Raw genomic sequence first — 26,821 nt, forward strand, 5'->3', positions numbered from 1 at the left:
CGTAAATACCTAAGTACCTATGGCGTCGAGTTAGAGCTGTCTCTCTTTAATGTAAGCAAGTCTACGAAGCACACGCATTTGTCAGACTGTAACGCCACCCTGCACAACCTCAGCTGAGCCCCTTATAGTCTCTGCCTAAACATGCTCTTCTCGGCTGGTCAGAGGGACAAAACAATCACTTGTTACACTTGTATATACAAGAGAGATAAACTAGCCAACCCACCCCTCTAGGCGTCGAATTCCTGTCGTTTCATACCCCAATGCCGACCCAACACACAACATGGCCGAAGGCAAGTCCATCTCCGTCAACCTCAGCCGCAAAAGGACGGAGAATACAGTGATCGTTGTATAGAATCCCAAACCGGAGGACGAAGGTGAGGTACCATCATAACCAAGCGCACATTTAATTCACATACTCTATTATTCTCATATACATCATCCATTTCCAGTGGTGCAAATCATCCTCAGTACCGCTGCCGCCGTCATAAAGCCTACCCTGGTGCTCCAAGCTCAAACATCTCCAAACCCTAGCAGCAAGCTCGGAAGCGGCGTGAAAGACGCCGCCGTTGAGGAAGTCTTAAACGCAGCCAAGGCAGTCTCTGGTGTCGAGCAAGCCCTGATCTTGTTGAAAGTCAACCAGACGATTCTGATGGCGCCATTTGGACCGAAGTACGGCAAGAGGATTGAGGAGGCTAAGTGGTATAAGTACGTACTAAACGAGCAACAGCCCCCCAAAACAAATGCATACCAACCCATGAACCCCTTTCCTTTCCGAAGTGAGTGAGTTTTTATTTTATCAGCCAAATGCACAGAGAACCTGGGCTTTGCCGTGTCAAGGCAGTGTCCGCGTCGTACAAAGGTACAATAAAGTACAAGAACCATCGACAGGACAAACTCCATCTCCAAGCATGCTGAACGGTCAAGCCATCTAATAAAATTCTCCTCCGTCCCAACCGCCACCCCAAAGTTCGTTTAGATCCATCCCCAGCCCCTCAAGGTTCATATCCGGGTTCGGCGTCATCATCTGACTCGGATCCGTCGACGGAAGTAGCCACGGCATCGACAGTGGCAGCCCTTCTCTCTGGAACGGCGTGTTACCGAGCTGCATGGCAGTATTCGCATCCAGCGGGAAAGGCGTGACGGATTTCGGTCTATTAATAGGGTCCTGCGCCACGCCCACCTGGGGTGTGTTGGCTTCAGGCTGCGGTTCAGTACTGGGGTAGGGCGGGATTTGGTAGGCGAGCAGCTTGTAATGCAGGCCAATGAAGCGCTCGGCTGCGGAGGCTCTGGCTGCTTCCGAGTTCTTGACGCCGAGGTGGGTCTCTAGGAGGCCGAAGGCGGCACACATAGACGAGTAGCCCCAGGGGTCGTTGTTCCCGCATCGGAGGATGCGGTCTTCTTTGATCGCGATGCACTTCTCGATCATCTTGAGCGTGTCGCCCGCGTAGGATCCGATCAAGCTGGTTGACCCTGTATTTTTTGCTGTTAGTATTGAACCAAACATTCTGAGAAAGGGCTGCATACCTCTGGGTTGATGTAGCGACACGTTGCAGAGGTTGATGGCGGCGTTCATCGTGTCCTCTCGCAGAAAGTAAAGAGCACGGATGCCCATCTGGAACAGTTTATCGTGCATGAGCACCATGTCGCGAGCTGCGTTGAAGTAGATGAACTCGGCGATTTGATACTTGGAGTTGTACTGGCGGAGCTTAAGATAGGGCTGGTGGAGTGAAAGGAGATACTGCTTCAGTTGGACATGGAGAAGAGTCAAAGCCATCAGAGGTTTATGGGATCCTTTCTCGGATCCGAGATCCCAAGCAGGTAGAGCGTCAATCTCCTGTGTTATCATGTCGGCATAATGAGTTACCTGCTCCCACTGTAATAGAATATAGTTAGAGGCTGGGGAAGACCACGGGGTGACCAGGCGTCTCAAGCTTGTGTTTTGGGTGGTTACTTACATCGAGGTTTACGACTGGTCCAGTTAGCAGCTGGTTGAGCTCGAGCCGTAGCTGGAGACTTCGCCGGGCGATGTGCTGATACGACGAGAAGGTATACTCTGTAGATGGCTTCGATGGTGGTAGGTCCTCAGAGTCTTCATCGAATCCATCATCGTCAATGTTTCGCGGCGTTTTGGTCTATACGCGGTCAGATTAGGACGAATATCCCGGCGAGGGAGATGAGACTAGGTTGGGGCGTCATCGCCAACTCCGATGGCATTAGGGTAATTCTGCTTTGTACTCACCTCATTGTAGATTTGGCTCAGCAGTGTCGGAACCCCCTGGTCAAAGGACGCCTGGACATCAAACTCAATCATAGTGGCCCAGAGTCGCCGCCGCATTTCCCGATTGTACGGTGTGATGCTGGAAGAAACCGCCTCAGGGTCCTGATGAAGTCCAACAATGATGGCATCCCTAATCATTGCACCCGCCGAGGTCCAGTACCTTTTCTTCTTGACGACATTAACCCTCTTGGCGAGATACAGCATGCATGTGAGCTGGTAATGAAGGAGTCGACGGTGCTTCTGGCTCTGTCGCTCAAGCCAAGCGTCGCTAGCTTTGATCCATTTCTCCGCCGTCTGGTACGAGCGGGACTTGAGCCCCACGAACTTGGACGAGGCTTGCATGTCGAGGCAGCTCGACACGGCGATCATGGCGAGAATGAAGGCGGTGATGGCGGCACACCTCGGTTGCGAAAGGTCCCAGAACTTCTCGTACTGCTTCTTGAACGTCGGTATGTGGATGATGCGATGCAGTTGTTCGAACTGGTCCAAGTAAACGGCCACCAGGGCGTCTGTTTCGACTTTCGAGGGCAGCAAAGCCTCGAGTTCGGGGTCCGGTTCCAGGAACTGCATCTCTCGATCATGTTTCCGCTTCTTTCGATCCTTCTTGGCGATGTTCAACGGCCGGAGCCACTCCTCGGCCGTGTCTTTCATAAAAGGGGTTAAGCCTGTGAGTTCTCTGAATGAAGACCATGCATTATGAGGACCAAAGTATCTCGTCTTGAAGTTGTTGCCCCGGATGAACTTGAATTCCAGGCCATCTCCTCGACCTGGCTGGAGGAAAGGTGGCCCTTGGACATCCAGGGGTTCCGGGGGGGTCTCTTTTGCGGCATCTCTGAGTGTGGACGGCGAGGCGCCGATGACGGTGCTTCCGTCGAGGGACGTTTGCTTGGCCAAAGCTCCTCTCAGATGGGCCACTTCGAGTTCCAGTTTGCGAATCCGTTCGTGGTCTCTGGCTGTGTCGATATCCCGACGTGGAAGCTCCCTTGAAAGGGCCACTGCTGTCCGGCGGATATCGGTCTGTGACGGGTGGACTGAAGCCGGGAATATGTGGGATGTCCTCTCCCCGATTGATTCAGATGTGGAACCAGGCCTGGACTCATAGTTGCACCTCTGTGAGACATGATTAGTGCACAGTAAGTGAGGTATACGAGACGGTAGAATGGTAAGTAACTCTTGAACAACAGGAACAACATGGCATAATAGTAACATTAAATGGTATAAGTGGACTCGGACAGTTTATCTGGCAATGCACTCCTACTGGAGCCGCCCTCGGGAACTAGTGCACCTCCAAGGTAAAGAACCATCTACACAGAGGCTTATCCCATACCCATACAGTGTGTTTATTGGTTCGGTGTCGACAAGCATATAGGGAATGTTGAAAGGTTGACAGGGGTTACAAGACAACTTGTGTTACACAAGAAGCCTACATCAATAGCCTCTGTAGAGAAAGCAAATACAATAATTTACCTCAGGTGTGCCGGATTTGATACAACGATCGCAAGGCAGCTCTCTGGAGCATGACAGCTTCCGCCGACGGCATTCGAGACAGGATAGTCTAACGCGTTGACGCTTGCGGGCCGGGGCATGGCTTCCGTCGTGAGACTCATCGTCTGAATGGGTGCTGCCAGCTTCGGCCATGTTTGCTCGCCTCGGAGTACGGCCCTCGGATGTTAGGAAAGGCGAAGGGCTTTTTGCGTCAGAGGGGAAGGACACAAAAATAGGAGAATCTGATAAGCAATTTTTATCGAAAAAATCAGGTAGCCCAAGAAGCCGGAGCGCGCGCGATGAGTGCAGTGCAGTCAGCTCGGATTTCCGCTCGGATTCCGTCGAGCTCGGATTTATGATTCAGCAAGGAGCGGATTTGACGCGGACTATCTCTAATGAGTTACACGAAGACAGAGCTACGTAGATAATTTGGGGCAACAGGGACTGGTGCAGCATACTGTAAATTTTGCTGGGCTGGGCCGCTACCATTTCTACTGTTGAAGAGGAAGATGTCATTTAAAATGAAGAGCAGAAGGCCTTCGAGGAGCCGGTTCTGGAATTCGCATGGCAATTGCAGGCAAGTTGCGTGGTGTAAATTTGCGGCTGTTTAGGCTGTACTCCACATCTGAGGCTAGAATCGACTTGAGATGATTTCCCCAGTTAGCTCAACTGCCAGACTAACTCCCTTCGGGTATGGCGCTTAAAGGCCTCTCGTCATCTACACGCGATGATAGGCAAGGGGATTGATGGACCCCTGTTCCCAAAGCGCCATACATTCGAAACGCCGCACGATCGTAGACAAGAGACCACGTCGGGTGGTGACGAGCCGCTCGAAACTATCTTGCTGTACGCCTCACCACGGTCACCAGAACAGCAGTTGTCAAGCGCAATGCTTCATTCGACAGCTATATAGGAATGCGATCGAGGACAAGAGCATGTTGTCCCTATTTATGTACCCGTTGCTGGTGCTGGGCTACCTGAGCCTGGCACATGCTGCCATAGTCCCTGGGCGTGCGTTCGACAGGTTCATCACTATCTGGCTCGAGAACCAGGCAAGTATCGTTTGTCTTTGCCGCTCACTTCCTTCCAACGTGTTGGAACCACAATTAACCATTTTCTGGCACAGGATTTTGCCAAGGTCATCGCTGACCCCGATTTCGTGGATCTCAAGCGTTACGGAATCCTTCACACGAGGTTCTACGCTGCCACCCACCCCTCGCAACCGAACTACGTCGCAGCAGTGGGGGGCGACTACTTCGGTCTCAACCATGATGAAGTCGTGCGCATACCCTCCAATGTTTCGACCTTGGTGGACTTGCTCGATACCAGAGATATCAGCTGGGCTGGTTACTTCGAAGGCAACCCAGGCCCGGGCTACATGGCGAGTGGAAGCGTAAACATCAGCAAAGGAACAGCTGAGGGCAATTGGGACTATGTCAGAAAACATAAGTTGGTATTCCCGGTTTTGCGCTTCGAGTTGAATAGAACCTGACAGCAGCAACAGCCACTTTGTATCCTACGACAGCATCAACATGAACGGCACCCGACTGGCGAGACTCCTGTCTTTCGAAGACTTCAAGCGCGATCTGGCTGCCGGTACCGTACCGCAATTTGTGGCCATGTCCCCAGACATGCTCAACGATGGCCACAACACGACCCTGGACTATGCGACAAAATGGGCGCGTGAATTCCTGCTGCCCCTGCTTTCTGATTCAGCCTTTGCGGAGCGTACCGTGATACAGCTAACCTACGACGAAGCTGACGACTACAAGAAGCCGAATCAAATCGTATCCCTGCTGCTCGGCAATGGTGTCCCAAAGAATAAGGAGGGATCGGAAGATGACACCTTCTACAGTCACTATTCCACATTGTCCACTCTGCAGAATAATTGGGAGCTGCCCAATTTGGGTAGATTCGATGTCGGGGCCAACGTTTACAAGCTTGTCGCCGACGTTACGGGGTACAGGAACAAGGATCCTAAAGACGTGGCGAACGTCAACAACTCCATCTCCTACAAGGGGTTTCTGAACAATCAGTCCACAATGCATGTGCCGCTGTCCGCGCCGAATATCAAGCTGATCGGCGCTGGGGGTTTGCCAATACTGGATGCCATTCGATATATGTGGCAATCGCATAGTAGCGAGAAAACTCCGTATGACGGGACTGGCAACGGTCAGCTGTTTGACGGCGATAAGCACTACCCCATATATTATCCGCAAGGGGGCGATGATGCTTAAAACAGGCAGGAGCATCGAGGCGCCTCAAACAACGCCAAATTCCGTAGGTTTTGTATTTAGAAGCAAAAATGACATGCTGTTTCAACAGCCCTTGATGATTCACACATGCTGCCAGAGCCTCACGGCGGAGCGAGCGTCAACACACCCGATACTTCCGCTGGTGGTCTATAGGAAGCTCCTGGGGCATCAACTACCACTACGGCGGTTGGATCTTGACATGGATATCCCCATAGAGGAAATAATGCAATCGAGTGGGATAATGCTGTCAGTAGTTCTGTCCAATTCGTGATGCTTGATGGAGCAGGCTCGTGGCGGGTTAATATGGACGTATTATGTAAAGTTTGTGACGTTGCCTTTATAGATGATCAAATCCAATATGACCTGTGCAAGTATATCGCACATTGCACTGGCAGGGGAAAGATTGCACTACACCCAGCTCATGTGAACCGGCTATGTCCTTCCGAGTCCTGAACGATGCCTATCAGCTCTTGCGTCATAGAATTTAGCAACTCGCCCTTTTCGTTCTCCGCGGTAGGTTTTGTGCTACTGGTTTCGAGACCTTTTGTTTTGCCCGTGACATAATGAATTGCCGAGGCAGAGCGAAACTCAACAGAAACAACCCACTTGTGAACGAACCCTTCATGCCACTCGAGGCCGTTTCATATGGGCACTAATTTGCAGTTAGTGACTTCCAAACAGCGACTGCCAGGAACGGCATCGGATAGGTACAGCAACTGCTTAAGTGTTAGGAATAGCCCAGCCTAGTCTACTGTAGACGATTTACACTGGCAAGCAAACCAAAAAGAGAAAAAAAAAAGAATTTGGCGCAAGCAGGTTCCCTATCATAGAATGGCCCGATAGTACAATGCAGTAGAGGGGTATAAATACCATTTATGCCACTTGGGTTTTATTATTTATAATGCCCAATGCTTGCCGGGTATTCTTACAGCGGCAGAACGGCAGGTTTTATCAGCACTGAAGGAATCCACAGCACATCCACGTTTGTTCATGGATCAATAACAATGTCCATCAGATCATGTCTATCAACAGTCTACTGTATATGAAACCCAGTTCCTAGGCACATGCTTAAGGAGACTATAGTACTTAGTGTCCAACGTGTAGGCCCACGATATCCATAGGAATTCTATATCAATGCAGATACCTTCTCCCAGTCTAACCCCTTTCCCCGGCCATGGTCGATGACTCCTGCATTAGACTATCGCTCGTACCTCGTCCACTGCTCAACTACGTCTTGCTGAGCCACGTCCGGCGTCTTGCTAGCCTGTCGTGGCTTATCCTGCATCATCCGTTCCCACCAATTCAAGAAATGCCCTACCGTATTATCGGCATTCTTCTTCGTCTTGCTAAAGACCCCAATAGGCCACTGCGACCGGATTTCCGAAATCATCGTGACCATCCTGCTATCCTCCTGTTCTATCCCCGAGACTTCCCGCATGAGAAGTTGCGCATCTTGTTGGCTTAGCGAATTCCGGAAGAGACGAAATATCGCCTCGCAGATATAGTAATTCTTCCCTTGCTCCCGAAGGCCCTTGGCGCAGAGCAGGATGGTTGAGCGTATGGCTTCTTTGACATCAGAGCTGACGTTCGCTTCCGTCACACCATGGAGCGAGCTCGATGCGAGCATGGGAAGGAACTGTAGTAAAGTAACGTCATACGACTCGAATCCATGACGAAGATAGTACAATCGTATCAATGTCTCGAAGCATGCCTTTGCTTCAGCGACGATGCTGGCCGGGCTGTCGGTCCTGTCTGGTACCTCGACATGTTGAAATTGTTCGAATAAGGAAATTAAGAGGACATGATAGTGCATACTGTCTCCCATCAGTTTTGAACCCTCTGATGACTCTACCACTGCTCTTCCGGGGCCCTAAAAAGCCGAAAAATGAACTCACTGGACCTTCAAGTGATTCGGCAGGACAATTCTATCGGGCCGTAGAGGCTCCGGGAGATTTGCATACCACACTCTCAATCTTCCCCGAGCACTATACGCATCGTCTAGCGGTACGCGATCCGCATCGCTGGAGTGTTTGAAAGACTTTGCCATATCATTGAGTATGACACGGAAAATACAAACGGCAACGAAAACCTCCCCATTGCAAATACCGATAGGTGCCTTGCTGGCAGGGTAACTGACCCAAATCTCGCCATAGCATGCTTCTGCCTCGCCGTAGGTGGGTAACGGATGGTTCGGGGGCTCTGATAAAAGGGGGCTCCGGAAATTGTGAAAACATGCAAAGCTAATCCTCACTAATCAGCATTCAACATGTTATATATAGTTAACGGGCCGAATTGGATGTGCTTACGCTTGCCAGTTGAATAAACACCAAGCTGTAGTCTGTCTCCCGTCAGCTACACCATCATAGGAGTATACAGAGGTACAAGATTCACATTGGCTGCAACCTGCCATTCCCGGCTCGACTCGGGTGAAACAGTGAATAGTTGGAGCCTCTGGGCCATTTCTATAGATTTGTAAAGGTATGACCAGCTTAGCTCATCAACACCATTGATGTTGCAGGTAAGGTTGATTATGGCGGCTGCCTGAACCGTGGTAATCTTTCCAAGACCCTGTTCTAAATCTAGTAGCCGTTTCGCCTCGGAGAGGAAGCGATAGCCCTGGTTCTCTGGATGCCAATAGTCGGCCCGGGTCTTGATGCCACTATAACCATGCTTGGAAAAGGTCAGCCCCGCAGGTAGCTTCGGCGTGCGAGGGTTTGTGAGGATCATACCCATGCCGCCGCGAGAACAGCATTCACGAGAAGCGGAGAACAAAATCGATGTCGGTCATTGAGAAGATCATCTAAGAAGAGCTCCTTGTGAAAGAAAGGGTGGAATGGAAATTCGAAAACAAAGTAGATCTCCACGAGCGCACGCAGCAAGGCATTGTCAGAGGATACTGTGGTCCACTTGGCGACGTCGACCGAACCGAGCCTAAAGTCTGTCATACTAACCGCGTGATAGGGAACCAGGTACATCCTGTTCATCTCGTCTTCGCTGGTGATTAGTTGTTCCGTCAGCATTCGATGTTGTGATGGTGAAATTAGAGCTCTGTCGTGCAAAGTCGAGCGTAGATAGGGATTTGGCCACAGCCCTAAGAAGCTGGGCATCTCTTTCAGATAGGGAAAGTCATATCGGTAACGCCATTCGGGGCGTAAAACCAGCTGGAGCAGCAAATCACCTTCTTGAATCGACTGGAGGACGGTTTCGACATCGACTCCAGATCTGACTCTTCGCAAAACCAGGCTAGCTTCGTCCGGAGGGCTAGTCCTGAGAATGGAATACAAGTTCTCATAGGCTCTGCATTTAGCCTCAAGATCCGACAGGCGGCGCTTTTGGGCCGTAAGATGCGTCTCTGTTGGGAGCGTCTTGTACTCGCATTGAGTCAGTCGCTCAATGCAAGAAGAGCATTTAGGGCGCTCCGCGTTACACTGCACTCGGTCAGTGTCAAAGACACATCGATGGTCGCGACGAAAGAGAATTTCTGAACAATGAACCTTGGATTTACGGCGTCTGCAGGCCTCGCAGGCAGCTTTGGCTGACGTTCTCTTTGGAACAGGGTTTGCAGGTAATTCATGTTCGGACTCAGGGATTTGGCGTTTGCCTCGACCCATTGGCAGTAGTTGTCGAAGCGGATGGGACATATGAATTTGGGGAACTTCAAGTAGAGCGTCTACACAACTAATAGTGATGCCACGACTAATCGAGTTTTGGCGCCCAAGCTTAGCCACATAGGCATGTACACAATTTTCGAACAATTCACAATGAGGGAGCTCAAAGCTTGGAGTTCAAAGCTTGGAGCGCGGCAACCACAATGCAAATGTGTGAAGTGAGGCTAGTGTCCTGTGGCGGTGTGTTAGTTATTCTGTGGCTTGGTCCTGCTGTGAAATATCAAAGCTCAATCGTTGCCAGAGGGCAGAGGCGAGAGTCACCTCCAGGCCGACTTCACGTACCCTTTTGCGATCGGTTCGCTCGCATGAAGTGCGTCGAGGTAAATCCAATGAGTTTTAGGTGCTCTTCCTCCATCCTCTCCATCTTGGAATCTCCTGGTACAACTGTTTCCCATGGTCCCGTCGAATGCGTCCAAATTCAAGGCCAAACCCGCCATTCCCGTCAGAGTGTGTCCCACGAAGTATAACTCTCGTAAAGGTGTTGGTTCACCTCATCTGGAGCCGGTGTCGTGGCAAACCGGAATCGCGACTTCCTAGTTCCAATCGACCAACCTCGTCGCATCGGATCAAAAGCCATATCATGGTCTTCGACAGAGTTGAACATGAACAGGTGCCAAGAATTGTTCGATTTTCTTTCTCCCACCCTCCCTTCTGTGTAACTTGGCCTGTAGTCAGAATTGCTTCAATCCCGTTTCCCGATGTTCCAACACGCTCAAAAAGCCAGAGTCGGTCGAGTTCAGGGCAAGGCTGTCTCAGCCTATTCCACCGTGCCATTGGGCGAGAGTGCAACTAGGAAGGAACCGGATAAGGCTCCCGCTCGGACCTCAACACGACGCAGAAGTACTGGCAGCCATCAAGATGCCATTGTGCCATTTTGCACTTTGTTGGCGCTTTCATAGACAGCACTTGGGTGATGGCACTTTCATAGAAGCATGCTGGATAAACAGGCTTAGTCCCTTTGCGGCAGTACCAGGGACCAAACCCAGCCTCACTGTCTATCCTCGAGCGGGATTGAGTCTCATGAGAGGCAATGCCAAGTGGGCTTTAGTGCATGACTTTTCAGGGCCAGCACTTGCCGTTGGAACATCAGTCATGGACAAACAAATGTGCTTGTCGAGCATTGAGTTACTCGCTGCCTGCGAGCCTGGCATTCTTAGTGCCGCCATTTTGGAGCTGCTCGAGTTATCAGCCATGGCCGAAAAAGCAGAAGGCGCCTTCCAGTTGGCATGGCTTCATCGAATTTTGAACCCGAACCCGGAGGGTTAGAAGACGAATGACCGCAAATGCAACCAACCGAGCCTCGAGTGTTGTATGTGTTCGTTTCCTCCAGCAACTTTTGCTAGCCTCCACTCGGCTGTTCTGGAACTGGGCCTTCTCCTAGCTCTGATCGACCAAAATATTTGGGGACACTATCGTGGAGGAGCGGTTGAGTGTCACAATATGCATGTGTATGTTTCGTGGAAGAGAAAGGCTATTCCCGTGCGTCGAGTTTTCTCGAGGGCGTCTGTCATTGTCATTGCAACTGGCGTACTATTCTGTTCAGGGTGGCCGCAGCGTTGTTCCCGTGCCAGCAAGAAACATTATCGCGGTATTATTTCAAATCCTTTCTCGATTTTGTCTTTCGTGTGGCTGATATGCACCACGTCGAACGAGGCCAAGGCCAGCTTGGAACTAGTTGCCCGGTGCGCATAATTAGCGATGATGATGCAATTATTGACGTGGTCGAGGGGAATGGACCCCCACGCCAATCGCTGGGAAAGGTCAGAGCCATACGGCTGTGCGCGTAAGTTGCCACCTCACGAACCGTGACGGCCGTCACTATTGCTGTCGCCGCCATCATCGACGTCAGTATCATCTTCATGCTGACAAGTTCCAGGGCCAGGAATTCGAGGCTGCTCAGAGGATGGAACGTTCACACTGCCGGTATTTGGATGAAAAGCTGAAAAAGACAGCCCAGGCAGTTTCTTAGGATGCGAAAGCTGCTGATTGTCATCGCCTACCGTAAGACAGGTCACGAATTCATATGAAGATGGTGCCTTAGCATCTGGAATGACCTGTTGCGCGGGCTTGCCCACAGGCCAGAATTTTCTGTCGATGGCTATGTCAATATCCTAATCAGCGGCGAACGCTGTTGGCACTGGCGAGGCTATCGCATCTGTAAAGAACCTCTTTTGACTCGTGGCGACTCGAGATTACCTTGGGACTTGGCATCGAATGGCCTCAATGGAAGTTGATTGTCGGACCTGAGAGCCTTCGAGTGATTAAACGAAGTACCGGCTTTTCGATCGCTATTCAGAAGGTTGTCCGGTAGGGGAGCCGGGTCCAAGCGTCGTTTGCCAGTGTTATGAGTCCCCAAACGAGTCTGAAATACGCAACATTTGACCATAGCAGAAGGAGAGATCGAAGTAGAGATCGAAGTGAGGATGATGTAAACCTTGGAAGTCGCAGCAGGTGTCCTCATTCTTCGGTATTTGCGGCTCCCCTCATCCTCGAGAGCTGATTGGCAAAAACCCTTCGGACGTAGCTCCTCGGTCTATGATTGGTGCGACTCTTAAACCGCAGTAGCGCCGTTAACCCGTAGCCATTCTGTGAGTCCATTCAGTTCCCAGGCTGTGTCCTTTTTCATTTCTCTCTTATTGAGCAGTCGAGATCTTCCATTAGGTGTCCCATACATGTTTCCAGGTGCCTTTGTTCTGGGGCTTTACTTCTGTGAATGCCTCAAGGACTGTCAATACTCCCTGGACTGTACAATCCACAGTGGGACACAAACTTCATCTCAATGGCCGAATAGGGCTAGATGATAGGGGTTTTTGTGGGATTCAGTGGGGGTGGATCGTTGGGGCTAGGAGGCGGCTCTGAACAATACACCCACCACAAGCAGAAATTGTCAACAGGGCCTGCTTCTGCTCTGCGTGCAACACATGTGCCAATGATTGGGCCAACAGACGCACAGCTCCATCAAATAGCCGCCTGTTGTCGAAAGTCGAAGCGTGGGGTCGAACCTCTCAGCAGGACCCTGCCGACGCCGACGGTACATACACTGCGTTACATATCTCAAGCCCCGACGTTACTTCGTACGCAAAGTCGCGCGGGTTCGAGTGAAAGTGTTCTTCGTACAAGACTGGCAGGAGACGCTTGTTCTGCGGGACGTATGGCATATTCTCTGTAGTCCCGAGCCATGGACAATCAGAAGCTCCAGAGCATTGCGCCAGCTCCCCCGAAAGATCCAATCCCCCCTTCCAGCCTGACGAGCTTGCCTCCACGGAAGAATCTGACAAAGAATGCCTGTATAAGTTGCCGATTCAAAAAGGCCAAGGTGCGGTATTGCTTTACGAGGAAACCATGTCGAATATACAGTAGACTCACACCCTCTTAGTGCGATGGGGGCCGACCTTCTTGTAGTCGCTGCCGATTGTCTGGAAACGTTTGCCAGTATGAGGAAAATGGACGGCTTGCAGCGAGGTTACAGCGAATCAGCGAGCAGCTAAATCGACAGCAAGACAGGCTCCAGGACTTGGAGGCTATTTTCGAAGCCCTGCAGAACGGTACCGACGAGCAAGCCGCTGGAATTCTAGCTTATGTTAGAGTAGGGGAGCCCTTCGAAACCATCGTCTCGCACATTTCATCCGGAACCCCGGAAACCAGCGCGCAAAGGCTAGTCGTCTTTGCCAGCTCGTCTTGCAACATTGACTCATCTACTGCACAGGCTCTTGAGGTTAGCCCCGCAATACACCAACGTTTTTCTCGACCCCCTATTTGACCGAACCGAATGGCTCAACGCCCATGAGACCAACAACAACCAACTTTCCACAGGAAGCCTGACGCCTTCTCCGCACACATCAACGACGTCTCTGGGAAATCTACTTTTCTCCAGCAGTAATGCTATGTCTCGTCTCGAAAGTCCTTTACGTTATCGGCTAATTGTGCTCAGGCATCACGGCGAACCATTGTCCCACCCCTACACAACAAGACCAGTTTAACAGCTTGTTCGCGCAGAGGTGGAATATGATGACTGCCAACGATTGCCGAGGTGCTGCAAGCGTTACGACTTCGTGAGTCGATCCTTGCTGTGGGCGTGTCTTTTCGGGTGTTTTTCAGTGGTGATCCTCCCACCCACTGACGCTCTGCTCGTCGCCCCTTGTTCTGGTGGTTTCAACTGAGGATTTCGGTTCTTCTATAGATCATGGGAATTAATTTCGAGTATCGCAGATTTTCAGAGACTTTACAACAAGGCCGTGCTATGATCAGCGCAGGAGCGATTCCCGAGGAGATTACGGGCACATTCCCCACCGTGGCGGCTTTGTTCGATCAAGACGAGTTCGAGAGGTGTTCCATGATATCGAAGTGGGCAGCTCGGTTTGTCTACAGTTCCCGACACGAAGATAACTCGTTTACCTCCATGGCTGCCATGTGGGCAGCGTGGCACGTGTAAGTCCCCTAGATTCATTAACCTTCGGGATTTCGCCTGTCTGCGGTAGGAGCAAAACCCGGCTTTCAAACCTGTCGACATCTGTTTTGTTCCTAAGATATGACTTAGAACTTACACGGGTGTAATGTCTATATTATCACCATCACTGACCTCGGTATATATGAAGTATGAGATGGATGGTCAACCCTCAACCACAGACATATGCTGTAAGTGCCTAGGGGCGTTGATTATTTGTACGGTTTCTCTCCTACCCATCTGAGATAATCTCCTCACCCTTGTTGGTTCGAAGAAGTTGGCATCACCCCTGTATTCAACATGGAACACTCCTTCTAATTTGTGCTTAGGCGATACCTGATTGGTTGCGCCCCACAGAGCTTCAACTAGTCATCCCTCATGTTGAGGTCGTCGAATGTGTCGCCTGGCCGTACTTGCGCGACTTCGTTATACAGAACCCGGCAATGCAAGATAATCTACAATGGCTCGCAGAATCATCTAGTTCTATGAGGTGCGCCTGGGCTGGGACCCGCGAAGAAGCGCTTGTGGTCAACGAAATCACAGGGCACAGGCAATTCACTGAAGCAGCTGAAGTATGTTCTCTGCGGACGTTATCATTGTCCAATAACTGACAAATCAAAGGCTAGTGTGCGCAAACTCTCGAACTGGTCACTTGGTAAGTTTTACTCGAAATTCGTTGCTCCTCTTAATTGTCAAGCAATTGTTATGTCAAGATGCACGCAACTCCGGGATCCCCTTTGGGAATGTCTACGCAACCCAGAAGAAATTTATGCTGATTATGGAAGGTGATAGCTCCTTCTATTCGTGCATACATACCGAATATCGATCGGCATGTAACCATACGTACAATCGGATCCCCCGATCAAGAAAGTGATTTTTGTTAGGTTTCCTCTCGATCACAGTTCCAAGCAAGTGCATGGCTTTTTCCCGTCCTATGGTTGATTCACACAAGTTCGACCGCGACCAAAGCCTGCAAGCCACAACGATCTCACTTCTTTCGGAAAAATGCCTTTACAGAGGATCGCTATAGACGTACTGCAGCGGTCTGAAACCTAGGCTCAAATTAGCCAATCAGACTTTCGTTCGTGTGCTTTTCAGGAATGGTAGACTAGCCACTAAAAGTTACTAGACGAAATTCCTGTACCCCGGCATCCGGCGACTCCTTAATGAAACGAAGCCATATATACCTATCTCGAAATCGAAATTAAGTTCTCCACATCTGCCCAACCAGAACAAACCCAAATGTTCTAATTCACGATACCTGAACTCCTCCCGACATACAAGTCCACCTTGTAGGCATTGTGTACGAACCAAGCGATACTAGCCCTAGCTAAGCTGAGGCGGCACGAACCCGGCCCCCTACCCATTGTCAACAAAACTCAGCTCGGTAGACAGCTCCTCAGTCAATAATGGGGCGGCAGAGGCATAAAATTGACTGTGTCTCTTCGTATATGACTTGGACTTCTATCTGCAGGACTAATTCTTCGAGAACTGTTGCATCATGCACGCAATAACACGAAGCTAGCCCCTCCCCCCTGTGTCTATGAATGATTCTGGTGGCGACGATGCTGCAGGCTGTGCTGCAGTGTGGACGCGATAACGCTGGAGGGAGATAGAACTGGACATGGTGGCGGTGATGGTAGCGGTGATGTTAGATTGAGGTGGATTTTTGAGGCGATAATATGCTGTTGTCTGGGAATTGGGAAGGAAGCGCTACAGACAAAGACAGTGATGCTGTGGGGAGTTTCTCAAATTATGGGTTAGTCGGCGTGGCTGATACGCCGATATTGGTGTCTCCATAATAGAGAAGAGTTCAAAGACAAAAGTAATAGACATTGTCATGAGTTTTGATTTATGCTACTTGTGTGGGATCGCACTGTTACTGGCATTCCGGCTACATACGAAGGTGAAGAAGGGAAGTACAGGTGGGGGGGATCCAAGCCGCACAAAGGCACTTAAGTATCTTGCCCGTATCCCACGTGACCCTAGGCCACCAATTCCACAACTTGAGGTTACTTTGGACTTAACCCGTGGATGGCTATTGAGATCTGCCCATCGCACTGAACAGGAATGTTAGATGAAGACAGTCCCCTGTAACATAGATTCGACTAGCATTGACCATGCCGGCACTGCGCCCGGCACGTCTCACGTGATGAGACGTTAAATTTCAATCAATCAATCAATCTCGTGGATGGCTGTGTCAATGATCTCAGAGGGATAACGTGGTCTAAATGGAAGACTGCTACCCCAGATGCTGGTACATCTATACAGCACCCTAGTCTTTGCCAGCAGAACCTATCTGCATGTTTCTAAAGTTGAGAAATGCCAGACGGTAAGGCAGCGTATTAACGTCTGATGATGTCAATATCGTGCAGTCGTTTCCCCCCCGAGGTCGAGACTCGGCACATTGCCTGTAAGCAGGTCCTGGGTCCAGTCTGTTTCTTCGTGGTGAGTTGCTAGTGATTGATTTGATAAGCGCGTAGCGTTCTTGGCTGCTCGAGTGAAAAGACACAGTCGAGTTTATTAGGATCTCTTAGAGCGTGGCTGTCACTAAGGCACAGGCAAAGAGTGTTTCCCCGAACTTCTCACAGGAGTTGGTGATGCTACGGATCCCGCTGGAACAAATGAAACAGTTAAATCAAACATGGGGCCTCTCATATTTAAAGTGATAAAATCCAACGAACTTGACTAGTTACCTAATGATCCCAAGGGCTATACTACTAGACCCCTCAGCTGAACCTATGAGTTTTCGAAGAAATCGCTAACGACATGAAGCTTTGCGAACGTTTTTCAATACTGTCCCATAATCAAGTACCCAGGATGACAAACTCCCCATGCTTGACCGAGAAAATCGCGCAGCCACGCCTTGGTTAGTGCGGAAGTTGGTCAAATCGTTCAGAAGCAAGTTAGTGTGGTTGTGATCTCAATGGTGGTCGACTGACAATGTGAGAATGCGTCCAATCCGGGACACATGGCCTCGGCACGGCCCTTGCCTCGCCGAACCCCGCCAGGAGAACCGTGCACCCTGCACGGGCTATCGAAAGGTTAACTCATTCGGGACTTGCCTCGGCCCAACCGTTTTGGCTTCGGCTCCCCCGCAATGAACTCTGTCGTAGAAACGGCGATAACAGTGCCACAGAGGTGCACTTGTACGGCTATGGGTCGTCTATGGAACCTGACAAGTATGAGGAAGACATAACTAGTTGTTCTCCTCCTGCTTGATCATCCAAAGTTAAATCCATTTGGCATCGGACACTGCCTTCATACAGAAACCGTCAAGCTGTCTGTCGAATTGGCCTTCTTTGAGAGCCACTCCAGTCTGTTCTGAAACTATTCAAGTGGTGGTAGAAATCAGCCCATCATGGTTAAACCAAGACAACCCGTCTACGTCCTGGGCGTGGGCATGACCAAGTTCATTAAACCGCGCGGCAAGGTCGACTACACGGAGCTGGGCTTTGAAGCGGGCGTCAAGGCTATGCTCGACGCCCAGGTCAACTACGACGACGTCGAGCAGGGCATCGCCTGCTATTGCTATGGCGACTCCACCTGCGGACAGAGGGTCTTCTACCAGTTCGGCATGACGCAGATACCCATTGTCAATGTGAACAACAACTGCTCGACCGGCGCGACCGGTCTGGCTATGGCCAGGAACACCATCTCGTATGGCGGCGCTGACTGTATCCTGGTTGTGGGCTTCGAGAAGATGATGCCCGGCAGTCTGCAGAGTTTCTTCAATGATAGGGAGAAGCCGACGGGCACGACAATTTCTATGATGGCTGAGACGCGAGGATTTACCAATGCTCCGGGTGCTGCTCAGATGTTTGGGAATGCCGGGAGGGAGTACATGGAGAAGTAGGGACTACCCAATTTTCATAGGAACATTACCTTCTGACCACTATCCAGATATGGTGCCAAGATCGAGGACTTCGCAGAAATCGGCCGCATCAACCACGCGCACTCTATCAAAAACCCCTACTCGCAATTCCAGGACGTCTACACGCTCGAGCAGGTCCTCCAGGCGCCCATGATCTACGAACCCCTGACCAAGCTCCAGTGCTGCCCGACGTCGGATGGTGGTGCGGCAGCCGTCCTCGTCTCGCAGGACTTCCTCGACGCTAGACCGCACCTCAAGGATCGGGCCGTCCTCATCGCCGGCCAGTGCTTCGCTACCGACGCGCCGAGCCTGTTCTCCCGCAGCGCCATCGACCTGATGGGCTACGAGATGACCAAGTACGCTGCTGAGACCGCCATGGCCGAGGCGGGCGTCAAGCCGAGCGATATCCAGGTCTGCGAGCTGCATGACTGTTTTTCGGCGAACGAGATGATCACAATCGACGCAATGGGCCTGTCGGGGAAGGGCAAGGCCCACGAGATGGTCCGGAACGGCGACATCACCTATGGTGGCAAGATGGTGATCAACCCATCAGGTGGTCTCATTTCCAAGGGCCACCCCCTCGGCGCGACGGGTATTGCCCAGTGTGCGGAGATAGTTTGGCACTTGCGTGGTTGGGCTAATAACAGAGACGTGCCGCACACCAAGTATGCGCTGCAGCACAACTTGGGGCTGGGAGGGGCCGTCGTCGTGACGGTGTACAGCAGGCCCGACAAGAGCGAGGCGCCCAAGGTCGACTCGGCCACCGTGGCTAAGATCACCAATCTGGGATACAACCCGGCCGTCGAGGCCAAGGGGTTTACGGCCGCGCAAGTTGCAGCGGTAAGGAGCAAGTCCAAGTCGAGTGCTTGGGCGTTGCAGGACACGGAGAACAAGGTCGAGGCGAGGTTTTGAACAGATTGGATGACGCTGGCTAAATTGTACTTATTTTTGTCATGTATTAATATGCGATGCGACGTGTACGAGAAGTCTTGTCCATGATATTATGACCTGTGTGTGTTCAGATGACGTTGGTTTAAGCTGGGCAGACGTAAAGCATTGAGCCTCCAGAGACCCAAACTTGGTTCAAGTCTTAACTTTTAAACTGTAACCGACAGGCATACGGGATAAGACGATCCCTACAATAACATGTGACGCCACGAGGCGTTCATGGCAGACTGTTGACAATACCCTGAAAGGAAAGGCGAGGGAGGCTTCAAGCAGTATGAACTACTCATTGTCAACAAGCCGTGGGATTTTTGGTTAGGTAGCCTACCGTCCGTGCGCAGCTTCCACGAATGCTTCTACGGGCCCCCGCTCACCATCCGTCGATCAAACGCTTGTCATCCTTCAAACACGCACCCAGGCCTGCCAGATCCCTGCATATTTATGCTTAAGAATGGGCCACAGCCGCCCAGTGGCACCTGCGAGGCTAGTTCGTCCCGGAAACTGTGCCTCCCTCGTCTCGAATTTTGGCTATGTGGAGGCTGCTCGTCCGGTCTTATGGTTGTCGTTCGTTGCATCGTGGTGAGAGGGATGGGGTTAGGGAATTTAGTGGATTGAGTTGAACTGTTTATGATACACGGCCAATTTACGAGAGACAGCTCGAACTGTGTCTTCTGAATAATAGCCATGGTATTAACTCAGTGACTGGGTCTCTCTGTCCATGTCAAACATGCCTATCCACTTGCTGTGGCCCGTCGAAGAAAACTCCATCGCGGCAGTAACGCTCTCGTTCTGCTGTGCGGACAAGGCTCCAACTCATGTACTATGGTATGCTCATCTTCCCTTCCAGAGATCTTCCATATTCGCGCATGAATCCTTGAGGCAATGGTGCCACTGCAACGGAGCGCCGGAGTTCGTTGGGGCTACTGGGTCCCTAGCCCCTCAACGGAGATCAGAGTTCGGTGCTGACTAGATATGATTCTCTGGTTGGCAGTGTTTGGGATCCTTCCAACGCTTTATTCATGGCGTGATCTGCCGTGGTGGATTGCCCTCTAGCCAGCATCAGCCAGCATGATGTGCATCCTCATTTACGGATTGGACCGAGGAGCGAATGCGACTGATGACATATTTCCCTCCCTATTATGCGAGCGAGGACCTTATTGCATATCAGGCCCCTGCCTGCACTCGTCTCGCTTTGAACCCATGTTACCTACTAGGGTCCCGGCGGAGCCAGAGTCATCCTCCTAGTCAAGTCTTGGACAATGAAGCGTTCGGTTTCTTCAGCATATTGTATATCATTGGGAGTTCGTCGGATGCAGCGTCGTGTCGACCGGGGTCTCGTCTCTCTTCAAAGTTCTCTTGTCAAATTCGCTGACATACGATCATACCACCACCAAAAGCCGTGGAACAAACTTTTGATACCAGTCAACTTCAGGCGTAAGACGACGGTTTCAATGTCCTCGTGTCGAAGATAGTCGCTCCCATTGCATCTGTCTGGCCTGGGGCTGGCATAGAATAGGACTAAGATGTCCCAAGGCTCGACGCTACTGGCGGTCTCCGTAACCTCGACGATAATTGCGCTGGCGACATGCGGCCTCCGGTGTTGGGTGAAAATGAGAGACGGGCGGGCTATCGTCTGGGATGATTACTTCATAGGCCTGGCCATGGTAAGTATTCACGCTTGTCATGTGTCTTTGTAAGAGATTAACACACGCTGGTGTAGTTGTTGGGAATGGTCGGGTCCTTCTTCACCATCGTCGAGTGCCTCAACCAGGACTACACGCAGACAGCCACACAATTCAACTACCTGGCGCAGCCATGGCTCAGCATGGGCTCCACACTGAGCAAAGTGTCGATCTGCCTCTTTTTCTTGCGCCATGTGTCTAAAATTAAGGCGTGGAGGGCTGTGCTGGGGATTCAAATTCTGCTTCTGCTTGTGGTGAATCTGGTCTATAGCCTGGCCATACTGTTGCAATGTCGACCGCTGGAGAAGCTTTGGAACTCCTCTGCTAACGGAGAATGCTGGAGCATCTCCGTGCAGCAGAACATTGGCTATGTGCAGGGTGGTACGAATTCCCCAGGATCCAAACCGGAAGCGAGTACTGACCATGGATAGGTTTCGATGTTTTCTCCGAATTCTTCATCACACTCTTCCCAATCATGATCATCCAAGATCTTGGCATTCGACGGAACCTGCGTTATCCGTTTTATGTGCTCTCGTCGACGGGTATTGTGTTCGTTGCTCCCTGATACCAGACAAGCAAGCGTGAACTGACTGTTTTCAGTATCGGGGTGCTTGCCGTCGCGAGGATATATAACATATCTCTCACCAGTTCTAGTAGCAGATATGTGTATCAACTCAGCTGTACGATTTTAAAAGTGTACGTACTGTGCAATGGCTTTGTCTCTTATTGGATTCTAATGTGCGCTATTGCAGACTAGAGCAGAACCTGGGAATCCTCGCCGCCAATATCCTTCCGACTGCGTCATTATTCTCCAACGTTGGTCCAATTAGCGAAGCCTTCAATCAGGCAGAGATCGGGCGAACCAACTCCGACACCATATCGATTCTACCACGGTCTAAATCTACGGCGTCGAGATCAATCAGGTCATTGAAGCGACAAAGCACAGGCTCGAGTTTCGTGGTCGAAGGACCAGAACGTGGGAGCTTCGACGGACAGTCGATTGTGGGATATGACACCGAGTCTTGGCCATTAGGTATTATTAAGACGGTGAGTGTCCAGGTGACGGAAGAGCAGGCAGTCGAGCTTAAGCGCGGCACGGATGGATCGATGGATGGACGACCGAGTGGTGACCAAAAGTGGGACAGTTACTACCGTTAGGAAGCGTTTGGGATTGTTTTGGTTGGCGCAGTCAGAATCGGGAACGTGTTGCATGATAGATGGATATGTCGATGATACCCTTGTGCGAATCGGCGTTAATTTGAACGAGACATATCGTAGTAGTAGAAGTCGGTGGGATTGAAGGCATGATTAAGGGTTTTGATCGGTTGGGAACTCAAGGATAGTAATAAAGTCTCTGATTATATGGCGAGCGATCGTCTTTGTTCCCATTAGTTGATGAGTTGTTGCCGTGACCCCCAGTCTGCAGAATTTTGCAAGACATCTTCTAGTAGTTTTCGCATTATATCATACAACTTGCCTCGTATTTCGCCCACCTTGCTCAATCCAACTGGGATCAGAGGGCAGTCGTCGAAACTCGACGAAGGCTTGTGCATCAATCCGCAACTTCGACTCTTGTTTGTGGTAGTCCCAAACCCCTATTTGACCTTCGCCCCAACTAGGTAAGAGTTCCTTGGTACGGTCTTGCATGCTTGAATGCAGCAGATGACTAAAATTCAATACCAGCATGAAAGAAGAGATGCTCGGGTCTGTGTTACCAACTTTGGTTTGTATTAGCTCCTTTTTGGTGAACGGCCGCAACTGGCATCAGCGTATCGGATGAGATAAGTGCAACTCTTCGCCGGCTGTGTCGAAACCGCGGGCTTCACTGAAGAGGACGGTCAGGGTCTTCAAGCTATGAAGGAACCTGAACGTGTTTGGGATCTGATTGTGGTTTGAAATAAGCACGATGTCGACGGCGATGTGCTGGAGCTTCTGGACCAGGTCGCCGTAGAAGAACTCGGGGCGGGAAAAGACAGTGAAGAAGTCCAAGGCGCCGATGTACAGGATATCAAGCTCCAATTGAGTTATAGCCTCTTAACTGCTTAAATTCATGCTCGGGCCTGAAGTCTTGACACGGGACATTCATACCAGCTTCTTGCGAACCACACATCTGAGTTCGTTTAAGCGCGATTTCCCGAGCTTCACGACACACATGACCCGTTGCAGAGAATCCGGTGTTCACCGTGGGAAGTGCAACATTTGGTCGAACAAGGTATGGCTTAAGCATGTAGACTTCAGGGACATCCCCTGGAAGTGCCCACTCCCAGACCATGTACCGAATTTTCGGCGGCAGTTCGTTGAAACAGGCAAAGGAAGCAAGCGGATCGCCCGAAGCCGTCTCTGGCACGGCCGCAGCAATGGACCACTCTTGTTCCAGTAGGCGACCAAAGTGAGAGAAGATTAAAGCAATTGATTTGACAAGCGTTGACGCTCGCTCAAACAGCTGGGGCCAAATCGACGCTCAACAAGGTAGAGATAAACATAGATGTCTCCTCTACTTAGCTGAAGTTGGTGCGACAATGGTCTTACATAGTAATTGTTTTGCACCTGACGATGTGGCTGTGCGACCTAAAGCGCAGATGTGGCTCCCCATTTGCTTGAATTCCAAGTCATAGTCAGAGCTTGGCTCTTGGATACCGTGTGAAAGACTTTACTTTTACTACAAAGTCAAAATACCAGCATCACGAACTCGAAAAATGTAATAAATCACCTTCTAAGTTCTACATCCGCTTGACTCCCGAGATCATTGATGGGCAGGCATGGTGTTGATAGCACCGGCAAGCGTGGGTGGCTTCATGTCTTACTGCAAAGGGCTTAGTGCGGGGTGTCCGAGTTCGGGCTGGCCAATTTTCGTGTGAACAGCGCAATCGGTGACTCTCATTTCAAATGCCCCTCGCCAGTTCGTCGATTGAATAACTATAGCCATTCGTTTCCACGCGAGTACCTGTCAAACCTGCCCAATTGAAACAAGGAAATTCCTAGTCACAATGTCGAACGGCGTCCCGAATGGAGAAAGCACAAATGGGTCACCTCAGCGGTATCTGAGCACCAGGGGAGACGATTACGATGTAGGAGCAACCCCACCATAAAGGTACCCAGACAAAGTCGCTGATCGTACGCAAAGTTGTCGTTTGAAGATGTAGTCTTGAAGGGTCTGGCATCTGACGGAGGACTCTATATTCCCGAAGCGATACCTGACGCCAGTAATTGGCAAAGTTGGAAGGACCTGTCGTTTCCCGATCTTGCCCTCGAGGTGCTTTCGCTCTACATTTCGCCGTCCGAGATCCCACGCGACGACCTGAAGGGTATCATCGACCGCAGCTATTCGACTTTCCGCGCCCCTGAAACCACCCCATTGAAGCATTTGCACGACCAACTGTACCTGCTTGAACTCTTCCACGGCCCGACCTTTGCCTTCAAGGATGTGGCCCTCCAATTCTTGGGCAACTTATTTGAGTACTTTTTGGTGAGGAGGAATGTTGGCAAGACGGGGCGAGGTGAGCAGAAAATTTTGAGGATTCAAATGGACCCGGTGGACTTACAATATTGTAGATAGGCATCATCTCACAGTCGTTGGGGCTACCAGTGGCGACACAGGATCAGCAGCCATCTACGGCCTGCGGGGCAAGAAGGATGTCTCTGTCTTCATTACACACCCAAAGGGCCGAGTCAGTCCCATTCAAGAAGCACAAATGACTACAGTTTTGGACAAGAACGTCCACAACTTGGCAGTTACGGGTACTTTTGATGACTGCCAGGATATCGTCAAGGCCCTGTTCGCGGATCCCGACATCAACTCGACGCTCAAGCTCGGCGCGGTTAACTCTATCAACTGGGCTAGGATTCTTGCTCAGATTGTCTACTACTTCCACTCTTACTTCTCTCTCAGCAAAGCATCTTCAGACTTCAAGCTGGGCGACAAAGTCCGTTTCGTGGTCCCGACCGGAAACTTTGGCGATGTCTTGGCAGGGTACTTTGCCCTGCGAATGGGTCTGCCCATCGAGAAACTCGTCGTGGCAACAAACGAGAACGATATCCTGGATCGGTTCTGGAAGACGGGCAAGTATGAGAAGAAGCCTGCTACTGGCCCTGAAGCGGAAGGTGGATTGCCTCAAGACGGCGTGAAAGCTCACGAAGAGGGTGTCAAAGAGACTCTCAGCCCAGCCATGGACATTTTAGTATCGAGTAATTTCGAGCGCTTGCTGTGGTTCCTCGCATATGAATATGCACAGGGAGCCAAGATGGATGAGGAGTGGAACAAGAAGCAAGCAGGCCAGGAAGTTACTGCGTGGCTTAAGCAATTGAAGAGCAGTAGTGGCTTTGGGCCAGTTCCTAAAGAAGTGCACGAGACGGCGAAGCGCGATTTCGAAAGCGAGCGGGTGAGCGACTCGCAGACTGTGGAGACCATCAAGCAGTATTTCAACAAGATCGACTATGTGTTGGATCCCCATACTGCTATTGGCGTCGCTGCTTCGTTGCGATCCATCGAGCGGGCAGGCCAGGTTCCGCACATCTCGCTGTCGACGGCGCATCCAGCCAAGTTTGCAGGTGCCGTTGAGTTGGCGTTGAAGGATGAGTCTGGCTTCAATTTTGAGGAGAAGGTGCTACCTCCTGAGTTCCATGGTCTTGAAACTAAGGAGAAGAGGGTTGCGACTGTTGAAAACGACTGGAAGGCCGTGCGTGAGCTCGTGAAGAAGCAAGTAGAGGAGGAGCTAAGGACAGAGGACGGTAACTAAAGGTGGGCATCAAAATAGATTTGGCGGGCTGCAAAAAAACAAACACCGGTGTTAGATCTCGGCTTAATATCACGGCAACTTTCTGAGACTACAATCATCAGTAAATTTTAGTGACGCTGGACTCTTGTCGTCTCGTATCACCTGAATATTATTGGGTTTTGTTGATACGATATATCGTGTTTGTGTCAGGATATTACCCCCTTTATCGGTCTTTATAACGTCAGATCTGAAGCTACAACGATGCGACCACCCCTCTGCTTCCCTTCCATCCCTTTTTCTCATTTCCATTTACGGTAAGTTCTGAACAGGGTAACTCTGATCAGGCTCCACCGTCACCCCCTTCGCAAGCTGCGCATCCGTATAGCCTGCATACGCAATCAGCTTCCGCGCATAATCTACAACCGACAGTGTCGTGAAGCCGGCGTCCGGCCCAAACTGCCCGCTCCATCCCGAAGTCAGATTGTACGCGCCGCAGGTCGTCGGCCCGCCGTTAGCCTGGCTCGCGGGTGTATCGCCCGAGGCGACTACGGTGTAGTCGCAGGGTACGGCTGTGTCGTCAGGAGGAGACGCGTTGATGCTGAAGGTCCAGTCACATTGGGTGTCTGCTTCGTCGCAGGTGCGGGTGAGGTTGACTAGGGTCCAGGTTTCGGCTGCTGCCATGGAGACGGGGGTCGCGATGGTGGAGGTAAGGCCTGCGAGGAGGAAGAAGGGGGTTGTAGGCTTCATTTTGTTTGGCTTGGAGATGGTGGACGATGTTTGAACGGGTTCGAAATGGTAGTAGTTGAACCTGAGTTAACTCAATACTGGTGGGAATACGAGCTGTGTATAGGTTGAATCGCTCTAACTCAAGTCGCTCAGAGCTTTAGCACCAGCACGACAGTATTCTATATACTACTCCATACCTCCACTATTACGTTGCTCATCGTCATCTTTCGAGACAACTTACCAACCAGCTCGTATCCAACCGTCCCTTGTGACGCAAAAGCAGGCAAGAACGTGCCAATACTAATATAGGCACGTTCCATCGCTCCTGAACCGCAACGTCACTTAAACAGGGGTTGTTTACGTTCTCTACTACTCAAGTATGCAGTATGTAATTTATAGCAGGCAGATTGGCACAGGAACGGGATCGGCAGGCGCCAAGCTCGTATTAGAGATGCAACTGCAGGTTTCCCCACAGTCACTTGTGTTGATCTGACTATCCCATAACAACATAGGGGCGCATGTGGCTATATCGCAGTCGCATTTGTTGAAAAAAGTCGTCTTGTACGGCGGCCCGTAGCTAAATTTCTGTCAAAACCCCCAATCCACAATTCTCAACCCTTTCATCAAAAAATACATCCTGTGCGAAAAGTGAATTGATTTGCAAAAGACAGCAGCCCTGTTTGAAAGATTACACTGCCGAATAGCCCGGCACTGTACTGGCGAATGGATATCCATTGCATAGGCGAATG

General features: G+C 50.8%; 10 protein-coding genes across 10 annotated transcripts; 6 read left to right on the plus strand and 4 right to left on the minus strand.

Annotated features, from left to right (window-relative positions):
• Positions 1-928: 928 nt before the first annotated feature.
• On the minus strand, positions 929-3,916 carry BCR38DRAFT_356187 (uncharacterized protein; the record flags this gene model as incomplete). Its single annotated transcript, XM_040857006.1, has 5 exons — positions 929-1,470; positions 1,525-1,873; positions 1,956-2,132; positions 2,240-3,388; positions 3,746-3,916. 5 exons carry the CDS (start codon positions 3,914-3,916, stop codon positions 929-931), a joined length of 2,388 nt encoding a protein of 795 aa, XP_040709988.1.
• Positions 3,917-4,713: 797 nt separating this feature from the next.
• On the plus strand, positions 4,714-6,000 carry BCR38DRAFT_461794 (acid phosphatase-like protein; the record flags this gene model as incomplete). Its single annotated transcript, XM_040862562.1, has 3 exons — positions 4,714-4,815; positions 4,890-5,212; positions 5,268-6,000. The coding sequence occupies 3 exons, from the start codon at positions 4,714-4,716 to the stop codon at positions 5,998-6,000; spliced, it is 1,158 nt and encodes a 385-aa protein (XP_040709989.1).
• Positions 6,001-7,024: 1,024 nt separating this feature from the next.
• BCR38DRAFT_120679 (uncharacterized protein) lies at positions 7,025-9,838 on the minus strand. Its single transcript, XM_040853469.1, has 6 exons — positions 9,513-9,838; positions 8,748-9,446; positions 8,410-8,688; positions 8,325-8,356; positions 7,914-8,258; positions 7,025-7,832 (listed from the first exon to the last, which is right to left on the minus strand). Exons 1-6 carry the CDS (start codon positions 9,657-9,659, stop codon positions 7,217-7,219), a joined length of 2,118 nt encoding a protein of 705 aa, XP_040709990.1. The 5' UTR covers positions 9,660-9,838; the 3' UTR covers positions 7,025-7,216.
• A 900-nt stretch (positions 9,839-10,738) lies between these two features.
• Positions 10,739-11,731, plus strand: BCR38DRAFT_120815 (uncharacterized protein). Its single transcript, XM_040853470.1, has 3 exons — positions 10,739-11,274; positions 11,340-11,469; positions 11,563-11,731. The coding sequence occupies exons 1-3, from the start codon at positions 10,998-11,000 to the stop codon at positions 11,627-11,629; spliced, it is 474 nt and encodes a 157-aa protein (XP_040709991.1). The 5' UTR covers positions 10,739-10,997; the 3' UTR covers positions 11,630-11,731.
• Positions 11,732-12,864: 1,133 nt separating this feature from the next.
• On the plus strand, positions 12,865-15,014 carry BCR38DRAFT_461796 (uncharacterized protein; the record flags this gene model as incomplete). The annotated part of the gene is made up of 9 exons (XM_040862563.1): positions 12,865-13,002; positions 13,063-13,361; positions 13,393-13,562; positions 13,618-13,738; positions 13,896-14,114; positions 14,282-14,321; positions 14,460-14,702; positions 14,752-14,785; positions 14,923-15,014. The coding sequence occupies 9 exons, from the start codon at positions 12,865-12,867 to the stop codon at positions 15,012-15,014; spliced, it is 1,356 nt and encodes a 451-aa protein (XP_040709992.1).
• Positions 15,015-17,225: 2,211 nt separating this feature from the next.
• BCR38DRAFT_528671 (putative Non-specific lipid-transfer protein) lies at positions 17,226-19,045 on the plus strand. Its single transcript, XM_040865434.1, has 2 exons — positions 17,226-17,982; positions 18,034-19,045. The coding sequence occupies exons 1-2, from the start codon at positions 17,492-17,494 to the stop codon at positions 18,914-18,916; spliced, it is 1,374 nt and encodes a 457-aa protein (XP_040709993.1). The 5' UTR covers positions 17,226-17,491; the 3' UTR covers positions 18,917-19,045.
• A 1,427-nt stretch (positions 19,046-20,472) lies between these two features.
• BCR38DRAFT_490804 (uncharacterized protein) lies at positions 20,473-21,789 on the plus strand (the record flags this gene model as incomplete). Its single annotated transcript, XM_040864569.1, has 5 exons — positions 20,473-20,613; positions 20,670-21,012; positions 21,063-21,180; positions 21,232-21,327; positions 21,384-21,789. 5 exons carry the CDS (start codon positions 20,473-20,475, stop codon positions 21,787-21,789), a joined length of 1,104 nt encoding a protein of 367 aa, XP_040709994.1.
• Positions 21,790-22,213: 424 nt separating this feature from the next.
• BCR38DRAFT_120871 (uncharacterized protein) lies at positions 22,214-23,123 on the minus strand. The gene is made up of 2 exons (XM_040853471.1): positions 22,720-23,123; positions 22,214-22,664 (listed from the first exon to the last, which is right to left on the minus strand). The coding sequence occupies exons 1-2, from the start codon at positions 22,901-22,903 to the stop codon at positions 22,396-22,398; spliced, it is 453 nt and encodes a 150-aa protein (XP_040709995.1). The 5' UTR covers positions 22,904-23,123; the 3' UTR covers positions 22,214-22,395.
• A 495-nt stretch (positions 23,124-23,618) lies between these two features.
• BCR38DRAFT_490805 (threonine synthase) lies at positions 23,619-25,367 on the plus strand (the record flags this gene model as incomplete). The annotated part of the gene is made up of 3 exons (XM_040864570.1): positions 23,619-23,699; positions 23,756-24,128; positions 24,184-25,367. The coding sequence occupies 3 exons, from the start codon at positions 23,619-23,621 to the stop codon at positions 25,365-25,367; spliced, it is 1,638 nt and encodes a 545-aa protein (XP_040709996.1).
• Positions 25,368-25,462: 95 nt separating this feature from the next.
• BCR38DRAFT_451609 (uncharacterized protein) lies at positions 25,463-26,309 on the minus strand. The gene has a single exon (XM_040861473.1). It carries the CDS (start codon positions 26,091-26,093, stop codon positions 25,656-25,658), a length of 438 nt encoding a protein of 145 aa, XP_040709997.1. The 5' UTR covers positions 26,094-26,309; the 3' UTR covers positions 25,463-25,655.
• Between the last annotated feature and the right edge of the window lie 512 nt (positions 26,310-26,821).

This window comes from Pseudomassariella vexata (genome assembly GCF_002105095.1).
Source record: "Pseudomassariella vexata strain CBS 129021 chromosome Unknown BCR38scaffold_24, whole genome shotgun sequence".
NCBI lineage: Eukaryota > Fungi > Ascomycota > Sordariomycetes > Amphisphaeriales > Pseudomassariaceae > Pseudomassariella > Pseudomassariella vexata.